We start from the raw sequence: 18,876 nt of genomic DNA, 5'->3' as shown, positions 1-18,876 counted from the left end.
GAGAGATGTTAATCAATGCCGGCCTGATAAGGCAGTTAAGTGATTACCCGTCCTTCCAACAAAATAGTTAACTATGAAGATTATCTCATGGAACGCCAGAGGGATAAGTAGTCAGGCCAAACAGAGGGTTCTGAAACGGAAGATGGAAAAGTATAACCCGGACATGCTGTTTCTTCAAGAAACCAAATGCAACAGTGCTCTCATAGACAAGCTACGAGGGAAGTTAGGTAGGAATCTTGAAGTTTTGGAGATTGGAAGTAAAGGGCGCGAAGGGGGATTAGCGACCTTTTGGGATACAAGAAGATATCAACTCATCACAGCTGAAGCTAGCAAAAATTACCTGGCACTGGAGGTGCAGCCTACAGGTAATTCATCATCTTTTCTATGCATCAATGTCTATAGTCCCCAAAAGCTAGAAGATAAAATTAGTTTTCTAGATTCGCTAACCAAATTCATAGATAGACACCATAATGCAAAACTTATTCTGGGGGGAGACTTCAATATGATAACCTCCCTCCTGGAGAAAAAAGGAGGCCTAAGGAAACTACACAGGGATGGAGAGGCATTCATAAGTTTCATAGATAATGCAAAACTGGTTGATGTTTATCCCAAGAGTGGCAAGTATACTTGGAACAATAGAAGGGGGGGAGAAAGGCTCATATCTTCTAGACTGGATCGGTTTTTAATCTCAGAAAGCCTGCTCTTAGAAGGGACGGCTGTGGAATCAAATATCCTCCCTAGTGGAGGATCAGACCACTGGCCGATATCACTAGCAGTTGAGATACAGGGCACTCCCAGAAACAAACCCTTCAGGTTTGAAAAGTTCTGGATAGAACACCCCACCTTCCTTGAGATGGTAGAGAAGTGGTGGTCAGAGCCCTTAGGGGAGGAAGGCTCCAAAATGTATATTCTTCAACAGAAATTAAAAAACATCAAAATGAAACTGAAAGATTGGAACAAAAAAGTCTTCGGAAATATCTTCCAGGAGAAGGCCATCATCGAAAACAAGCTGGAACAGATCCAAAAGGAAGGCATGGCAGGACGCAGAGAGGAGGAAACCAGCAAGCTAGAAGACGAGCTCACACAGCAATGGCACAACAGATGCAAGCAGGAAGAAACATTATGGAAGCAGAAATCTAGAATCCTTTGGCTGAAAGAAGGGGAGCAAAACACAAAGTTCTTCCACAGATCAGCTATGGACTACAGAAGCGCCAACAAAATACTGGAGCTAAAAAACGATGAGGGAGGTATTATCAGAAATCATAATGAAATTTCAGCCTCCCTCACAAATCACTTCAGCCTCATAGCGCAAGAGCCAGGGACTAATAGGGAGGAAGCCATCAAAGAAATCACCGATGTAATACCTAGAATAATTACAGAAGAGCAGAACTGGTCCCTCAGAAGAACAATCACAATGGAAGAAGTTGAGGAGGCAGTTAGAAGTATGCCCAATGATAAAGCTCCGGGTCCAGATGGTTTTACCATCAACTTCTACAAAGCCTGCTGGAACATCGTCAAGCAAGACATTTGGGAGATCGTGGAAGACTCAAGACGATCCAAAACCATCCTTAAATCCTTAAACTCTACCTTCATCGCTCTAGTTCCCAAAGTGGAGGCAGCCAACACTCCGGAAAAATTCCGACCCATTGCATTATGTAATGTCATCTATAAAATAATTTCAAAGGTCATTGCAAACAGACTGAAAGCTATCCTACCCGGCATCATATCACAAGAACAGTCTGGCTATGTGGAGGGAAGGCAAATAATGGACAATATCCTGCTCGCCCAGGAGATGATTCACTCTCTCCACTCTCGAAAAGAAGCAGGTATGCTCATGCAGTTAGATCTTTCCAAAGCTTACGACAAGGTAAGCTGGTCTTATTTGGAAGCAGTGTTAGCAGCTTTTGGATTTAGTAGCCAGTGGATTAAGTGGATTCTAGCCCTCATCAAATCGCCTAGATACTCCATCCTGGTAAATGGGGTTCCCTCAGCTCCCTTCCACCCCACCAGAGGCATAAGACAGGGAGATCCCCTGTCCCCCTTTCTGTTTGTCATTCTCATGGAAGGCCTAAGTAGATTAATAGCAAGGAAAAAAGAAGAAGGTCAAATTAGAGGTCTACAACCCATTAGAGCCTGTCCAGCCACAACTCATCAACAGTTTGTGGACGACACCATGTTACATGGCGCCCCCACAGTCAAAGAGGCCTTAGCCTACAGAAATATCCTCAATTTGTTCAGCCAAGCCTCGGGCATGGAGATTAACTTCCCCAAATCCACTCTGTTCTTCTTCAACACGCATCCTTCCATCCAATCTCATCTCTCCCGTCTCCTGGGGTTTAAAATTGGCTCTTTACCATCTAGATACCTTGGTGCCCCCCTAACTCTAAAACCGTGGCAGAAAGGACATTGGGAGAAGGTTCTAGCTAGCATGGAAAGGAAATGTAAACACTGGACTTACCGGGCCTTGAATTTTGCTGGCAGATTAATTCTAACAAAAGTGGTTTTGCAGGCTATTCCTCAATATATGCTCTCTATTCTTCCGGCACCGAAAGGGGTTTTAAACCAAATACGAGCCATCCAGCGTTCCTTTCTGTGGAGCGGAAGCAGCGAGAAGAAAAAATGGTCTCTTGTTGCCTGGCAGAAGCTATGTAAACCTAAGAACAGGGGGGGTCTGAATTTAGTTGATCCCTCAACAGTAAACAACATCTGCGGAGCTAAGATTTGGTGGAAATGGATCTCAGAAACGAGCCTTCCCTGGGCAACTCACTGGAAGGAGAAGTACATGCCAAACAACAACAATCTAGACCTAATAAGGATGCAGGATACCCACAACGGTTCACCAATATGGAATCATGCTCAAGCCAACAGAAGCATTGTCCAGGACTATAGCTTCTGGGAGATAAGAAATGGCAATCAAGCTCTCTTCTGGGAAGATGCCTGGCAGCAGTCTCCCAAACTGGACTCCCCTCAACTCCTTCCCCTGAAACATATTCAGCAAAATGCGGGCAGATTCACAGTAAGTCAGTATTGGTCTCCCAACAGTGAAGACCAGGATTGGAGGGAGTGGATGGTTTTCGATCCAACCCACAATGAACATATTCAGGAAACCATTCAAGTTCTGAATCAACGAATCTCAAAAAGGAAAATTCGAATCGCAGCCGAAAATGACAAGCTCAGATGGGGTCCAAAAGGCAACGGGAACTTCTCCCTGAAAGAGGCTAGGAGCATCATAGAGGGGGAAGAACAACCGAACATAATGCCCTGGGCCACTAAAGTTTGGGATAGTCTTCTATGGCCGAAGATCAGAACTTTTCTATGGCTACTGATGCAGAAGAGGACTCTTACATGGGAAAACCTAATGAAAAAAGGGTTCAGAGGACCCTCCAGATGTCCTATGTGCACAAAGGAGGAGGAAACAATGAATCATCTTCTTAACTCCTGTGATTGGGCCTCCCAGCTCTGGAACTGGATGGAAACCATTCTTGGAGCTTCGGACCGGAACAGAGACTCTATACAGGAAACTATCACCAACTGGAGAAGTAAATTCTCAAGAGTGAACAGAGTGGAAGGTATCTGGAGATCTGCCCCCGGCTTTATTGTTTGGACCATATGGAAAGAACGAAACCGGAGAATTTTCAGGGAAGAAATTCGAAGCCTAGAATTAGCACAGGAATCTATAACAATCAATATTAAACAGCTCATACAGGCTAAATGTAAGGTAGAAGCAGATGAAAAACCTACGATTCAGGACTTACAAATCTTAAAGGCGTTTCAATTGGATGCATCCAGTAATCAACCAACAGGGGGAAATTCTCCACAACCTTCATCGCAAATTTTAAACTGGCAGTGCCCTCCTGAGGGTGGCCTGAAATTGAACTTTGATGGAGCTTCGCGGGGCAACCCAGGTATAGCAGGCATTGGTGGTGCCATTCGCAATCAGGCAGGGGAAATTATCCATATTTTCTGTAGAGCTCTAGGTGAAAGTACTAATAATGAAGCAGAGTTCGCAGCGCTTGAGCAGGGCTTAAAAATTCTAAGAAATCTCCGGCGAGGAAATATAATAGTCGAGGGGGATTCACTCCTGGCTATCATGGCGGCTAAACGCCTACAGGCAGGAACAAGCATCAGCAAGGCTACTAGGCATTGGAGGTTGGCCAAAGCGACGGAAAGTATAGCAGAACTCATCACGGAGATGAGAGGCTTAACCTTCCAGACAGTGAGGAGAAAGGCTAATGGTCTAGCTGACCATCTGGCAAACTTTGGAGCAGACAACCCGAACATCGTCATGAACAGGTGTTGGCATGAGATCGATAGCCCAATCATTAAAGTAACATGCGAACAGCTGGCGGCAAAAGACTTAATCCAAGCCACCCAACCTTAATAGGGGATGGCACTTGGCCCCGGTATCGGATTTACAAGGATACCGGTGGTGGTTATAAGCCCAAACCTTTCAACGGGATGATTGGACATTTGGAACGGTGGAGCTCCTGGCGGCGGCAGGTTTCTAAGAAGGGCGATCATTACAATTCGAGAAACGGGATGCACAACCTCAGCAACAGTGCAATCATCACGCATGGAGAGGGTCCGTATTGTAAGTTTTCAATGCCATTAATGGCAATTCTGTGTGAGAAGAGGTGGAACAAGGCTCCGCGGATCAGAATCGAGCATGCCAGCATACGGGGCATCTCAAACTTCACCCGCCACCACCCCATCCGATGGAAAGTACCAAACACTTGGCGTAAGGCTCGTCATACTGGAAGCAGCCTTCTGCACTCCTATTCGACCTGCGTCAGCCTCGCTTGTGCGATCCTCAATCACACTTATCACCAAAGTACTACCACCTTCAAAGGCAGTAACTCCATCCTCATGAGGATGCACAAAGGAATTTGCTATAAAGCAGCGGGCAACTGCCCTGTTTTCCTCACAGTTCTTCGAGTTTGCATTGAGATTGATTCTGAAAACGGAATTGGCTTGAGTCGGGAAAGATACGAAGTGTTGGTGATGGATGCGGGAGGGAGTCGCTGCGCAGCAGCAAACCGGGACCTCCAGGAAGCCAAGGGAGGCTATGAAACTCGGACTGTAACAAGGATTAAACGCAAGATTGCAGAACTCGAAGCTCAAGCCAAGCAGGGGGAGGAAGGAAGAACGGAGGAGGATATTGCAGCGGAGGTCGACTGGTTGAAAGACCCGGGAACCCCCTCGAAAAGGGCAACTCAATTTGTCAGGACCAAGGCGGAAAGCTGGCGCACCAAGACCCTCATAGCCAAGGCTCTGGATTCAATTGAAAAGGAGAAGCAACACATTGTCACAGAGGTGAATCTTACAGAGGCACAAATGGCTAAAATCATTGATTACAACAGCGTGCTGGACAGCAAAATCTCCACTGTGCATGAGGCAGTCAAAACTCTCAATCGGATGCTAACGCTGCTCATCAGGTTACTGAGAGACTCTATTAACACGGCTCCTGCTGCACAGCCGGCCACCACTGCTGCGGACCAGCCCGAATCCCTTGAAGCAATGCAGGCGAAGGTTGATCGCCATGTGCGGGAGATAGGCCTGGACACCATCGGCCAGATGGGAAAATACATCTAAGGAGACACCTGTGTAGTTCTCCTATGACCTCTTTCTGTCTCGGCTTTATATGTCTGTGTTGTTGTTTCATACTTCTGTCTCGGCATAAGCTTGTCTGTGTTGTTGTCTCTTCTGTATTGTGTCGGCAGTACTAGTGATAAAGTTGTGTTTTGCTCTGTTTCGAGCCACCCTGCGCGGTGGGCTTATTTTTGGTCCTTTTGTGTCACAACTTCTAAGCAGGCGATTAGCTTTCGTTTATTGTACATCCCTGCTTGAACTGCTTCGGCAGTTTTTTTGTATTATACTTGTTCTATAATATAATCTTCTAACTTACACAAAAACATAAAACTGGGTTAGAAGGCTCCAAAAGTCATGGATCAAGCCAAATCTAATCTTAGCCGTTGATTAGAGATTTAATCTCGGTCGTTGAAGGACCAACGAGAAAAGTATAAGAGGAGGCTTGAGGGTCAGTTGGAGGACACACCAGAGTGATCAGTGATTCATTCTTCTAGAGCGGGGTTGCTAAGAAAAGTTGAATCAGTGATCAGCAGCGAGGGGCAGTGAGAACGAGGCAGAGAGGCAAAGACAGTACTGAGAGACCAGCGTAGAAGCAGAGAGAGTGAGAGCAGCAACCAGTCCATGCTACGCAGAGCCCAGCAAAGTCAGCGCATAGGCTAGAGGGATTGCGTCATCCATGTAGAGGCTGTTGGAGTGATGCAGAGGGTCCCATAGGTTGCGCAGTGCCTCAGAGGGCTGACGTAGAGGGCCTTGAGACTGACGCAAGTCAGCAGGAGGCTGACACAGAGGCCAGAAGGGCCAACGCTAAGCTTCAGTTGTGCCGGATAGGGTTTCATGGGATAGGTTTTCTGAATACCTATTTCCGGATATAGAGGTATTGATGTCGTGTATTTTTCTTTGTCCAGTGAGCTGGTCAGGCACCTAGTTGTACTCAGAAAGACTGCATAATAATATAACCCTCTAAATAACTGCACCGGTTTTGCCGCATTGGGTTTTTCTGGGGACATTTATCCAAAAATAACAGTGTCACTTGTGTGCTTGTTTTCTTTCAATCGATGATCTGTAGATGTTGTGACTGTTTTGTGTTTATTTCGGTATTTAAATGTTTTAAATAACTTGTTCAGAACTTACAAGTAGAAGAAATAAACCAGCAAAATACAGAATAGTTTTCTAATGGATAGACTTAGAAAATTCAACACGAATGTAGAGAATTTGAAACTCTATGAGCTTTCCATGCTAGATTAAGAAGACGAACATGTCCTACCTTCTATAGAGGATTTGGCACCAGATGCTCAAGTAGAGTTGATAGAGGATACAGTTTTGCAAAAGAGGTCTAGAACTACAAGACAATGACAACATGACCTTTCGTAGATTGGGTTGAAAAGATAGCTTCTAGGAAAGACTAAAAGGTACATCCGAGAGAAGGCACTGTAAAATTTTTCTCATCTCATTGAGTAGAAGCTTTTGGGAAAAAAGAGCCTCCAAAAATGGGGAGGTGTGATTCATATTGGATAATAATATTGTTTATTATCCATCTCGAAGCTTTCAGAGTCAAAAAAGTGGAGGAATCAACTCACAAGAACATTTTTACTAGTGGAACCCAGTTTGGCAAATTGGGGTCTGAAACCTTTTGAGACTAGTTTGAGGCATCAAACAATGTTTTTTGGGGTTAAAAATTTGTTGCTTTAGGTCCATGTGTTTTTGTGCTATTATACACAGATACCTTTCCAATGGCGCAAGAATTGCCTCAATTAGAGTCCGTATGCAAAAGTTATGTCACTCAGAAGTTGACCTTCTTGTTTTGATCACCATAATTTGAGAAGATGCCACATCATCCCCCATTATTCAAGGAAAAGGGAATAGCCACATGATTATGATGAAGAAGACTTTAGAAGATTTGTAACTCTAGTTAAGTGTTGAAGGAGTCAAACTTAACCACTAATAGGCTATCGGGTCATGTTATAATCAGACCACTAGGAAGAAAAGGGGTTCCATTCTGTTAAACTACATTTTGTTCCATAGATGAGCAGTGTAGCCAAGAGTGGATAGGCAGAAAGAAAACAAAGATGATTTGGTGCACTGTATCAGCCCACGGGCCACATGCCTCACTTGTTTGTATTTGCATCCATTTTCCATTCAGAAAAAGAGGGCAAAGCAATCTCACCTTCTAGCTAAGTTTTCTCCCAAAAGGGTTTCCTAGGTTATTTCTTGTATTGATTTATGGTTTGTGAGTTTTATTTCGATCTCTATTTTCTGCATAATTATAATTTGCATGGATACACAATAAACATTAATTTACACATTTAGAAATATAAAGAGAAATAAACCCTCATAGAGTAGATTTTAGATTTTCTAATATATTTTAGTAGATCCAGTGGAATATCCATGGTAGTTTAAATCAGCTATACAAATGAAAGACTTTTCTGTAGATCAAGTTATTGAAGAGTGAAATCACTTGAGACCTCCAAAAAAATGAAGATCATGCATAAACAAGCTTGATATATTAAAAAACCAGTAAGAGGATAGATAACAAAAACAACTCAAGCAAAATAGATCGAACTATTAGATGATCTCAGTTGAATCTGTTGATGTTAATAGCTCAGACAAGTGCTTTTCCATAGGTTAGGTGTCAAGCATGCAAAAGATGTTAGATTGCCTCTTTAGGTGCTTGCTCATGAGGAGTAAGTGATTATTATGATTTCTTTACTAAGTTTAACTTAGGAAAAGTACATTAATTAATTTATTAATTAATGTTAACTATTAAGCCAAGTTTCTAAGGATAAATAATTTAATTATTTAAGTGACTTAGATCTAATCTATATCGTTGATCTCACGTGAGGCTTAGCCATTCATCACTTAGGAGATTAGGGTTAGGGATTTGGCTCAATTAAAGTATAAAATAAGCATAAGAGAGAGATGAACGACATATTTTGATCGAGAGAGTGATTTTCTCAAGGAGTGAGAGGCTCAAAGAATGAAGAGAAGAGAAAGTTGTGCAGAAAAGTGATTTCAGGAGAGGAATTCAAGGAGGCTGAGTTTGTGGAGAAAGGAGGTTGATATTTGGAGGTGGCCAAAAGTTGTGAGAGGCAGAGTTTTCCAGCCCGGGTTTGCACAGAGGAGAAATGGTGATTTTCCTTAGTTTGCAAGGGGCTGTGAAGTGCAAAGAAGAGGAGGCCTATTTACAGGTAAAGGAGCCGAGTTTTTCCAGGGTTGAAAATTTCTAGTGGGTCAAATTCTTTGATGGCTGAAATTTCCAGCATGCCGAAAATCCAAGTTCCAATTGTGCTGTATTTTCCATGCATTCTTTGTGGGTTGAATTCCTTGTCAAAGGAAGCCATTAAGTAAAGGAGAATTTGTTGGGCAGATTTTTCTACTATTTCTTGTGACTCATTTTCTGTTTTATTTATGCTGAAAATTTTATTTGTGAGGTTAAAATACCAGTGTATTTATTTTCAGCAATTTCAAAACAATATTTTATTGGGTGAATAATTTCTGGGTATAAAATAACTGTTGAGAAAAAATTATCAGACCTGGTATTAGAAGTTAACAGAATCAATCATACTTTAAATATAGATATGTTATCTGCAGTCAAAGCTGTGCCATAAGCATCTTCATCTAATTTTTTTTAGGAAAATGGAAGTAAACCACACATAAAGAATAACTTGGATGAAAAAACTATAAGACCAAAAAAAAGGTTTGGATTTCTCATAAATATACATAAGTATCATCATTATGACTGCAAGGGAGGATCATGATAATATTTGCCTTAACAATGTGAAACATAAGGTGATGACAAAGTCTTAGTGACAAAAGAAATCATATTCGTATTTGTATGTAGGGTATGAAGATACAAGATACCTGCATGTGTGTGCAAAGCACCAATCTCTTCTCCAGTCACTAGTCCCAACTGTATATATCAAATCGTTGTCTTTGAAGATTTCAGAATATCTTTCCCAAAGGCCATATTGCCGGAACCTGAAGAAGAACTCAAACAATGGCATCAATCAGCAACATTCCTATGATTAGGAATGGTTCAGTGGCCAGAATATGCAATAAAAGGTTTGAAAAGAAAAGTTATAACATCAAGATGAGAGAAAGGGATACATACGAGAAATAGAAGAGAGATGTATAATCAATAAGACAAAATGGTATTTCCATCTTTCTTACTGAAAAATTATCAGTATAACGTCTAATTCATCTAAATGATTTTCCCTTTCAAGGCCCCCTCCCAATGTCAACAATAGTAACTCCAGATTGACGACAATAAACAAATCCATTTGTATATTTGAAGTATAACGTCAAATCATCTCGAATTTTGTTGTAATATTCTTGTTACTTGACTCTTTCCAATGAGAATTTTTTAATGAATTCTTGTAAATTGACTCTCATTTATATCCTAAATCTATTACAAATTGATGTAACAGATCCAATGTATTTCATCACCACCAGTCAATATCTTGCTAACAATACAAGACATTTTAGATCTACTGGCATAAAGCTCTCATTACTTAATTGGTGTTTTCTCATGGTGATGTTTTATATCTACTAGGAGAAAATCTCTCCTTGTTTAATCAGTCTCTCTCATGTCTATTATATGTTTTTATACTGGCCAGTCGGAATAGAATCCAACAGTTGCACATTTTATTAACTGCACTCATTAGAATGCAAATAGAAATTATAGAAACCAAACATAGCCATCTAAACCAATTTATATAGGCATTCTATAAATAGTATTAAATACTCCACATATAGATAAAAAATTGGAACCCTTCATTATAAAAATAGGGACCCACCACAGGCTTAGCATTGTAGCAATGTTAATGCACACAATTCTAGTTTAAAAATCCTCAATCTTAAATCTGGTATACTAACCTAACATGAGATGAATGCATGACAGTTAAGCACCATTCTACCTTACATCTGATTTCCCCATTATCACAAAGTGTCACTCGTTACTACTCTCATTTTTCAAACTATGATCTAGGATCTATCTCTTCTTTCCTTCCTCTTTCTATCTCAAATTTACAATTCATGCTTTCTCAAACACAAAACCTATTTTCTGTTCTTTCTAGGAGTTTCATGGATCTACAAAAAAGAGTATTAGATCAGTAATTACATATTCAAAAATTAAAATCTATATAACAGCAACAGGAAAGAAAGCTAGTACTATCCTTCATATTTTGATGTTCCCTGAATGCTGAAATGAACCTTTTTCAAAATCAGAAAACTTGATCATGCCCAGTTCAGTGTTGCACCCGTATTTTGACAAACTATCTGCCACATGACTTTGTTCTCTGAAGATATGTGAAAAGGATATCCTCTTAAAAGTCTTAATCAACATTCTGATCCTGATCATCCAGTTAGTAAGCGCTGAAGTCTCAAAAACATTTCTCATCTTAATCCACTCAATAATCATTTTGGAGTCTCCAAAGACATCAATCTCGTCAATGGCAAGCCATTTGGCATGGAATAAGACTCCCCATAGAGCTAGTAGCTCTGCTTTGTTGTTTGTTCCAACACCACTATACCATCTAAAATGAAAGTAATCTCTGTTGAAAAAATGTAACTAGGTTCGGTCTTCATAAAATGTATTTGGCAAAAGAATTTTATTATTGTTACAATGTGCTAAAATTGGCAACTAGGGCGAAACTCCATGTGGGTCATCTTATTCATGGCTGATAATATTTTTATTAGATTCCTCTCGTCGAGAGGTGTAGGATTGATCTAAAGATCATCCGACTCTGATAAGTATTTATGGAGATATGAATTTATTTTGATTATGGAATAATTATCAAGCCGACTTGCAACTCATGTAGGCTCAGAAGCTCAACAGTCACATCTATTCAATTATCAACAGTTGTGTATAAATACAAGAGGTCTTTTCCTCATTTGGACTCACTCAACTCATCACATCTCTCTCTCTCTCTCCTGCGCAGAAAAGAGGCTCTTCTCCTACTGCACAAAAAGAGACTCTTCTCTCACACGTGTGGAAGGAAGGTGCAGAATTTAGGGCTGCAACTGCAGATCAGAAGTTTGACCAGCGTTGACCATCAGACTCCCTCCTCAGAACTACGTTGTAGGTGAATCTGGATCTCCTCTGAAGGCCGCATTTTTTGGTGAAGGAATCAAGCCGATCCGACGGTCGGTTTGCAAGATATTGTCTGCCCTAGTTTGGCTGATCTAGGGTTTGTTGTTGCTGATGTAAATCAGATTTATGTACTATTTCTCTCTGTTGAATTATTGAAGATAAAGGAAGATTTGATCAAAGGGTTTCCCCACATTGGGGTTTGTCCCTGGCTAGCCGCCACATCTTGTGTCTCTTGTCTGGGCTTGTTTTCTGTCGATTGTTTAATGTTCTATGTGCACTTTACTTTATGTACATGTGATTGCTAATCTGTGGATAATAATAAGAAAGACAAGTAAACTGCGATAAGCATAGAACATACCATAACTTAACACAATGACTTATTAAAGCATGTGTTTCATGCTTGGGTTATCATTTATTAGTCAAAGTCCCCATTGTGGACTTCTAGGATTCATAAAGAGTCATTCGACTCATTGTATATTTTATGAGACCCTTCTTGGGCTTTTGAACGACGTAAAAATAATTATCTTTTAGTCAAAGATGAATTATGTAACCTCCACACCAAGTTGGCCTCAAGAAAGGTAATTCGACCTCATTGGAAGGCTATATATACAAGGCAATTCGAATTCATTTGGAGCATCTCACTCTCTCACACATAGTTCGATATTTGAAGTTGGAAGTTGGGAAAAGTGTGAAGGTGAAGGAGGAGGCTAAAAGGAGTGCGAGTTTGGTCAAGAAGGAAGGGAAGGACAAAATCGAAGTTTTGGGATCTCTCTCTCTCTCTCTCTCTCTTGTGTGGGCTAATTTAGGAGATCGAAGTCTCCTTGTCAAAGTTGAAGTTGTTGCTACTACCTGTTGATGCCAGAAGCTACCAAGTCGAAGTTGCTGGAATCAAAGTGTTGCTGCTACTAGGACAAAGGTTGGATCGAAGAAGGAAAGGTTGGCTTGGTGTGGAGGAGGTTTGTGTCTAGGTTGAAGAGCCTTGAGAAAAACTATTGAAGGAAGATATTTTGACTGGGTTTTCCCTTAGATAGGGGTTTTTCCCTGACAGAGTGCCTACATCTTGTGTCTTGTGTTTTTGTGATCATGCACACATAATTTGGTAATTGCTTCATGAAAGATAATATAACAAATAAGTAAAAGAAGCCAACATAATTCACAAGTAATTATCAAGAAAGAGAAATCTAACCCTAATTCTACTAGCATTGATTTCTCAACATGGTATCAGAGCTAAGGTCGAAGAAGATTGAAGATCACTTCGTTGAAGGAAATGATTACTCCCTCTATGATAAGAATGGGATTCAATTCTATAGGAAGATGGATCAAGAAGATTGTCTACTACTTATTCAACAAGGTCAAAAGCCAAGGGTTCTTAGCTACACTTACAGGATCACTTAATGATGATAATGCATGGATCATTGACAAGTGGAGCATCAAGGCATATCACAGGGGAAAGTAAACAACTACAAACTCTATCAAAGGAACCATCTTCTCATGCAGTGGAATTGGGAGACAACAAAAGCTATGATGTTAGAGGCCTGAGATCAACATCTTTGAAGCTGAAGAATGGAGCAAAACTACATCTCAACAACATACTATATGTTCCAGGTTTGAAAAAGAATTTTCTTGTAATCTCTTGCTTAGAAGATAAAGGGGATAGAGTTGCTTTTGTTGATGAAAAGGTCTTGGTTTGGGGAAAAGATTAAAGTATTGATAAAGCTAGGGTTATTGGAGTTCATGAAAGAAGCTTGTATAGAGTCATTACACCACCTCCTCAAGCCTTAGTTCATATGGAAATCAATCCCATTGAGCTGTGGCATAGAAGATATGGTCTTCACTATAAGGTCATTCCCACTCTTAAATAACTAGTTCATGATATCCCCGATATCAAAGAAGATCATGAAGGAGTTTGCAAGGGATGCTCTTTGGGAAAACATACAAGAAAACCATTTTCAAATAGTGAAACAAGGTCTAAAGAAATATTAGACCTCATACATTCCGATGTGTGTGGGCCCATGTCTGACAAATCACTCGGAGGTCATATTTACTATGTAACATTTATTGATGGTCACTCTAGAAAGACATGGCTCTACCTTCTCAAGGAAAATTATGACATATTTGAGAAATTCAAGGAGTTTAGATTGAAGTATTTGAGAAATTCAAGGAGTTTAGATGTGAAATGGAAACCCTAACCGAAAGGGATAGTGGGGAATACACTTCTAAAGAATTGATTGCATATTGTAAAGAAATAGGAATTAAGAGGTAGCTTATTGTTCCCTACTATCCCGAACAAAATGGAGTGACCGAAAGAAAGAATAGGACAATTGAAGAAGGTGTACGAATAATGCTCCTTAATCAAGTCTTACCGAAATTTCTATGGTCAGAAGCAACAATGACAGTGTAATATTCCTAATGGAAAATTTTCAGTGATAACAAGGACATGTAATAAATTTCAGAAACAAATGTACTCAGCAATCAACACATAGACATAAATTTCTCATCAAACACTCAATTGGCTCATTTTCATTAATAAAATATGTTGGAGCACAATAGAAGATGGATGAGGTGCACCTGGGTTTGCACAAGCAAGCTACAAGCGTTAGGTGATGAATACAAAAGAGCCCAACTACCGTAGAGGTGTTTCTCTCCAGAAAACTGTGTTGTCTGTCTAAATTTGCACTACTTGCTGACTTCAAGCTCTGATTTTCCCCATCAAAACAACCCAGAAATTTCTATAAATTTAGGAGTGTACTCCTTGCCAAAAACCCAGAAAGGGTTTTCCCTGGTTTTGACCCTCCAATTTCGGCCTTCTAAAGTCTGGCCCTCCTCCAACACTAGGAACCGACACCTGTAGCTGGAACTGTTGTATCTTGCTCCCAAAATAACAAGAAACCTCCCAAATCAGCCTCCCAACAAATTCCCCACAACCTAGCTCCTCAATCCTCTAGGTAAAACTCCTTCCAAGCAACCCCCTCTAGTGACTGCACAGTTCTGGGTGAATATGACACAATCCCTTGCACTAGAAACTCTACCTAGGTGATTGGCTCTTCCTCTTACTATAATATCACTACTATGAGATGAAAACATGATAAGAATGCCTCCAGCAGCCACTTCACTCCCAAATCTTGACTCTACTACTCCACACAAACACGCAGTCTCTTCCACGGCGTCCTTGTTGCTCCCACTGCATCCTAGCTAAGCCAAGGCAACGTAATCCTCTGATGGCGGTCACTATCTTTGTCTCCAACTACAAGGAAAAGCCCTCCTAGGGTGGCACTCGAGGTCCACCAAAGAAAGGGGTGAGCTTCACTCCTTGGGAAGCTGTTGTGCTAAATAGCACGCTGTAGCTGAGTTGAACAACCAAAGCAACAATGAATCCTCAAATCAACAAAAGGCCCCAAATGTTGCTCCTCTCCTTCTATTTATGCTTGCTCCCTTGGGCCCCACGTGGGTCCTGTTGACCAGTACCGGTCAACTACCCATGCAGTACACCCCCTTTTCTTTGCAAGAAAGGGGCAGCACCTGATCAACGTGTCCGTGCCATCCTGCAGTCATCAGCAGCTTGATTATTTTTGTTGTAAACCCAATCTGCATGTATGAATTGTAAATAATCCTAGCAGATATGAGTCGTGTATGTAAAATTGCCTAGGTGGACCTAACTTTCTAGTGGTAATCTACGTCTCGGAAGGTTTTTCGTCTCACCGATCCATGGATCGGCAGAGTTTTCCTTCAAAAACCTGACCCCAAAGCCGGGATGGATTTTGTCATTGGAATTTTAGGAGAATCCTAGTGTGTTGATCTGCTAGATTATAGTTGTGTCGCAAAACTGGGTGATATATGAGGGTCTATGTTAAGTGGGTTTGTCCCCTTAAGATGTAAATTGTAAAAGTCATGATGTAATGTATCTTGAGGGTTGAAAAATGTTTTAAATCCCCTCATGAGTCCTAAGTCCTAGGTCCTAGGTGATGTTTCCGAAGGCTTAGTTCGATGATCCATTTTATAAAAATAATAAACTAATAAAAAAAAAATTAAATGAAATAAATAAAAATTAATAAAATAAATAAATAAAGCAAAAAACCCTAAAATAATAAAATAATAATATTTTAAGTGAATGCATGCAAAATATTATTTTTTAATAAATCGACGGATGAGATCAAGAGATATCTTGATCCTCATCAACGGTCAAGATCATTTCAGCATGGATCACTCGAACTAGCCGTTGGAGTCATTTCCTATAAGTAGGGTGCTAGGGGTTAGTTCAAATCATGGGATCTGTGAGTCTGATACTGAAGAAGCTCTCTTATAAATCTGTTTCTGGTTAATAAAAGAAGACTTTGGGGTCCATATCTTGCTGGTATTACTCTCTTGAAATGCTGTGAGATTGTTTAATTTTTTGCCTATTTTCTTTTCAGCCATTAATAATAGCCTTTTTTGTAGAGTATTGTGGGCACAGGTATCTTGTCCACTTGCTAGGGTTTGAGTGCTGTTAGGGTTTCTGAAGTAATCGCAGGTATCTCCATTACTGTTTGAAATCTAGCAGCATTTTTGCCCTCTTTATTGACGGTTGTTTTGAGCTGTGCAGAAAACATTTTCTAAAGGAATTTTGTGGGCGTTCGGGGAAGTTCTCGACTGAACCAGCCAACTCCTGCAAGCATTTTTTGCTGAGCCCAGTTGGATTTGATCCTAGGTCTATCATTCGGTTTATTTTTCTAATTTGCATGAGAGATTTTCTGAAGTTCTTCACAGTGAAAACCATAAATTTTTATTTTTAAAATGTTTTCTGTGCTTACTGCTAAATCTGGCTACTAAGGGGCCAAAAATTTGTACATTAATCAGCTGTCTAGGGTTTTAAATTTCTGTTTTATACAGTCTTCATTAGGGTTTTGTTTTCTTATGTTTGAGGCTACAGGATTTTCATCAAGAAGCATTTTTAGAAGGAGTTAAAGGCTACCCAGCCTTCTGCCACCGAGACGGCTGCAAGCACTTTTTGGTGTAGGTTTCTTTTTTTTTTTATCAAAGAAGCGAAATCAGAAATCTGTGAGCCTACAGAATACCCACGTTGCTGCTACATTCAAGAAACCTGTTCATTCGAAAATGCATCGCTGTCGGGGTATCTGATCCGCAGATAGAAGTCGATCACCGCAGAATTGCTTATGTTAAGCTTCACGTGAATCATATTCTGGTTTCAAAGTGGCTGCAAATATTTTGACTCGGGGTGAAATCCTTGAATGACAACGTGTTTCCCTCAATTGCCTCTGTCTGGTGCCAGAAGACACATCACTCTTGCGGACTTGTCTCAGGTTTTTTTTTTTTAGAAACCATTGTTATACGTGACTGCAACTCAAAATCGATCCGTCACATTTTCTGTTCATCGACTCAGCATGGACGGATTGGTATAGTGCTGGCCTGTCAACACGCCATCCCAAAATCGTGTCCTTATTTGCCGCCGAGAGCCGTCGGAAATTTCATCTATGCGCCATCACTCGCAGAGTATCAAAACGATTTATGTTAAACTCTGCCTTTGCTGCGTTGTGCGTGGAAGTGGATCAAAATCGCCAGGGTCATCACGCCGCGGGCCAAGTCACGCATATTCACTGAGTATCAATGTTCCAGTTTCTTGGGTTTTACACATCTGCGCAGGTAAATTTGAACCCAAACGCACGCACAGGAACAGGTAATAAAACCTCTGTGGTAAATCGATATTGTTTGTGGTCATGGTATGCGTGAGACTATCGCGTCATTCTTCTGCCTGAAGTTCGATGCATTTTGATTCATGTTAATAGCGTGGTTTTAGATTTAGGGTTTCGATTCATTTCGTTTTAATTTTGTTTTTTATTTTATGTTAGTTTTCGTTTTATTTTTTGTTTTGGTTTTTAATGTTCATGTGGTTACGTAGGCAAGTGTTAAGATTTGTTTCAATTTCATTCAATTTCATTTAGTTATGTAGTTAAATTTCAATTCTTTTGTTTTAAAATAGTTTCATTTTATTAATTCATAAAAATCAAAAATAAAAAAATATATATTTATGTTTTAAATTTTTATTTTAGTTTGTAATTTAAATCTTTTGGTTTTCAGTTTAGGACTTTATTAGGATTTAAAAAAAAAAAGGATTTTTTTTAGATATTTTTAGTTTTAAATTTTTTTTTTGAAAAGCATAAAAATTTTGCGGAAAATTTTCTTTGTCAGATCCAGTTATTTTTTGGGAATTGTCATGTTATATCTTTCATGCTGAGATCTAAATTTTCAAGTCGAGATACGAAATATGATATCTGGTTAATGATTTGTGATTCTCGTGGTGGTTTAAAGCATTCATCTCTTTAAAATTCTCAGTTGCTGGATATCGTTTTGATCACTCTATGAGCCTTTTTGATGACAAATGATCGATGTTCACGGTTTATGTTTCTATATCATTTAACAAGTAATCGTTTCAACCACAATCTCTTAAGGCACTGGTCTGCTAAATTAATCAAATCCATCGAGTGCTTTTTATATCGTATCTCGTGTCTCCCAACCAACTGGTCGACAGTTGGTCTCATCATCTCACAGGGACTACCCCCCTTAGCCGCGGGAGACAGGCTTAAACGGAGGGATCGGGGATCAGAGTGACAGCCCCCGGTCTGAGCGTTGTCGTGTCAATCTGCGCGACAACATTTTTTGGCGCCGTTGCCGGGGATAGAGTTTTTCTGTCCTTGGTGTTTCAACATCTTTTCATCATTCATCGTTCATCTGTCTATCATTCGTTTGAGCCGGCAACGACAACATTTTTTGGCGCCGTTGCCGGGGACAGAGTTTTTCTGTTCCTGGAGTTTCATCGACATTCATCTTCTCATCTTTCTCATCTCTCATTTGAGCTGGCAGATTCGACCTTTGGGGGTTATCATTTGGATCTTTCATTGCCTTATCAGTGTCTCTTCGGTGTGTTTCTTGTTTGGGTGGCGACTCCATTTTCTTATTTTTCCCATACAAGAAGCCTCCCGCATATCTGTTTGTTGATTACTTCTTGGATCTTGGAATCAGATTTATTGTTCAAGTGGCGACTCCACTTCTTTCATCTTTTGATTTTCTTGAGCAGAGATCTAGTTCTATTATCCATTTCATCCCTTATTGTTCATCATGGATTATTCATGTAAACCATGTCGTTTTACCCACCGTCACCATGATTTTCCGGAGGAGGCCATTCCTGAATTACCTATTTTTTCAGA

The 18,876-nt window shown here is 40.3% G+C and overlaps 1 protein-coding gene across 2 annotated transcripts in view; it reads right to left on the bottom strand.

Moving 5' to 3' along the window:
- LOC149224278 (putative rhamnogalacturonate lyase B) overlaps positions 1-18,876 on the bottom strand; it is a 441,880-nt gene that overhangs the window by 48,776 nt on the left and 374,228 nt on the right. For both annotated transcript variants that reach the window (XM_089386060.1, XM_089386061.1), the window contains one exon: positions 9,448-9,564. In XM_089386060.1, the coding sequence (XP_089242186.1) occupies positions 9,448-9,564 (117 nt within the window). The remainder of the gene's footprint in view (positions 1-9,447; positions 9,565-18,876) is intronic.

This window comes from Pinus tabuliformis, chromosome Q, assembly GCF_031772625.1.
Source record: "Pinus tabuliformis cultivar Carrire ecotype Pingquan chromosome Q, CPIR1, whole genome shotgun sequence".
In the NCBI taxonomy this organism is placed as follows: domain Eukaryota; kingdom Viridiplantae; phylum Streptophyta; class Pinopsida; order Pinales; family Pinaceae; genus Pinus; species Pinus tabuliformis.
This window is presented reverse-complemented; position numbering and strand designations above follow the sequence as displayed.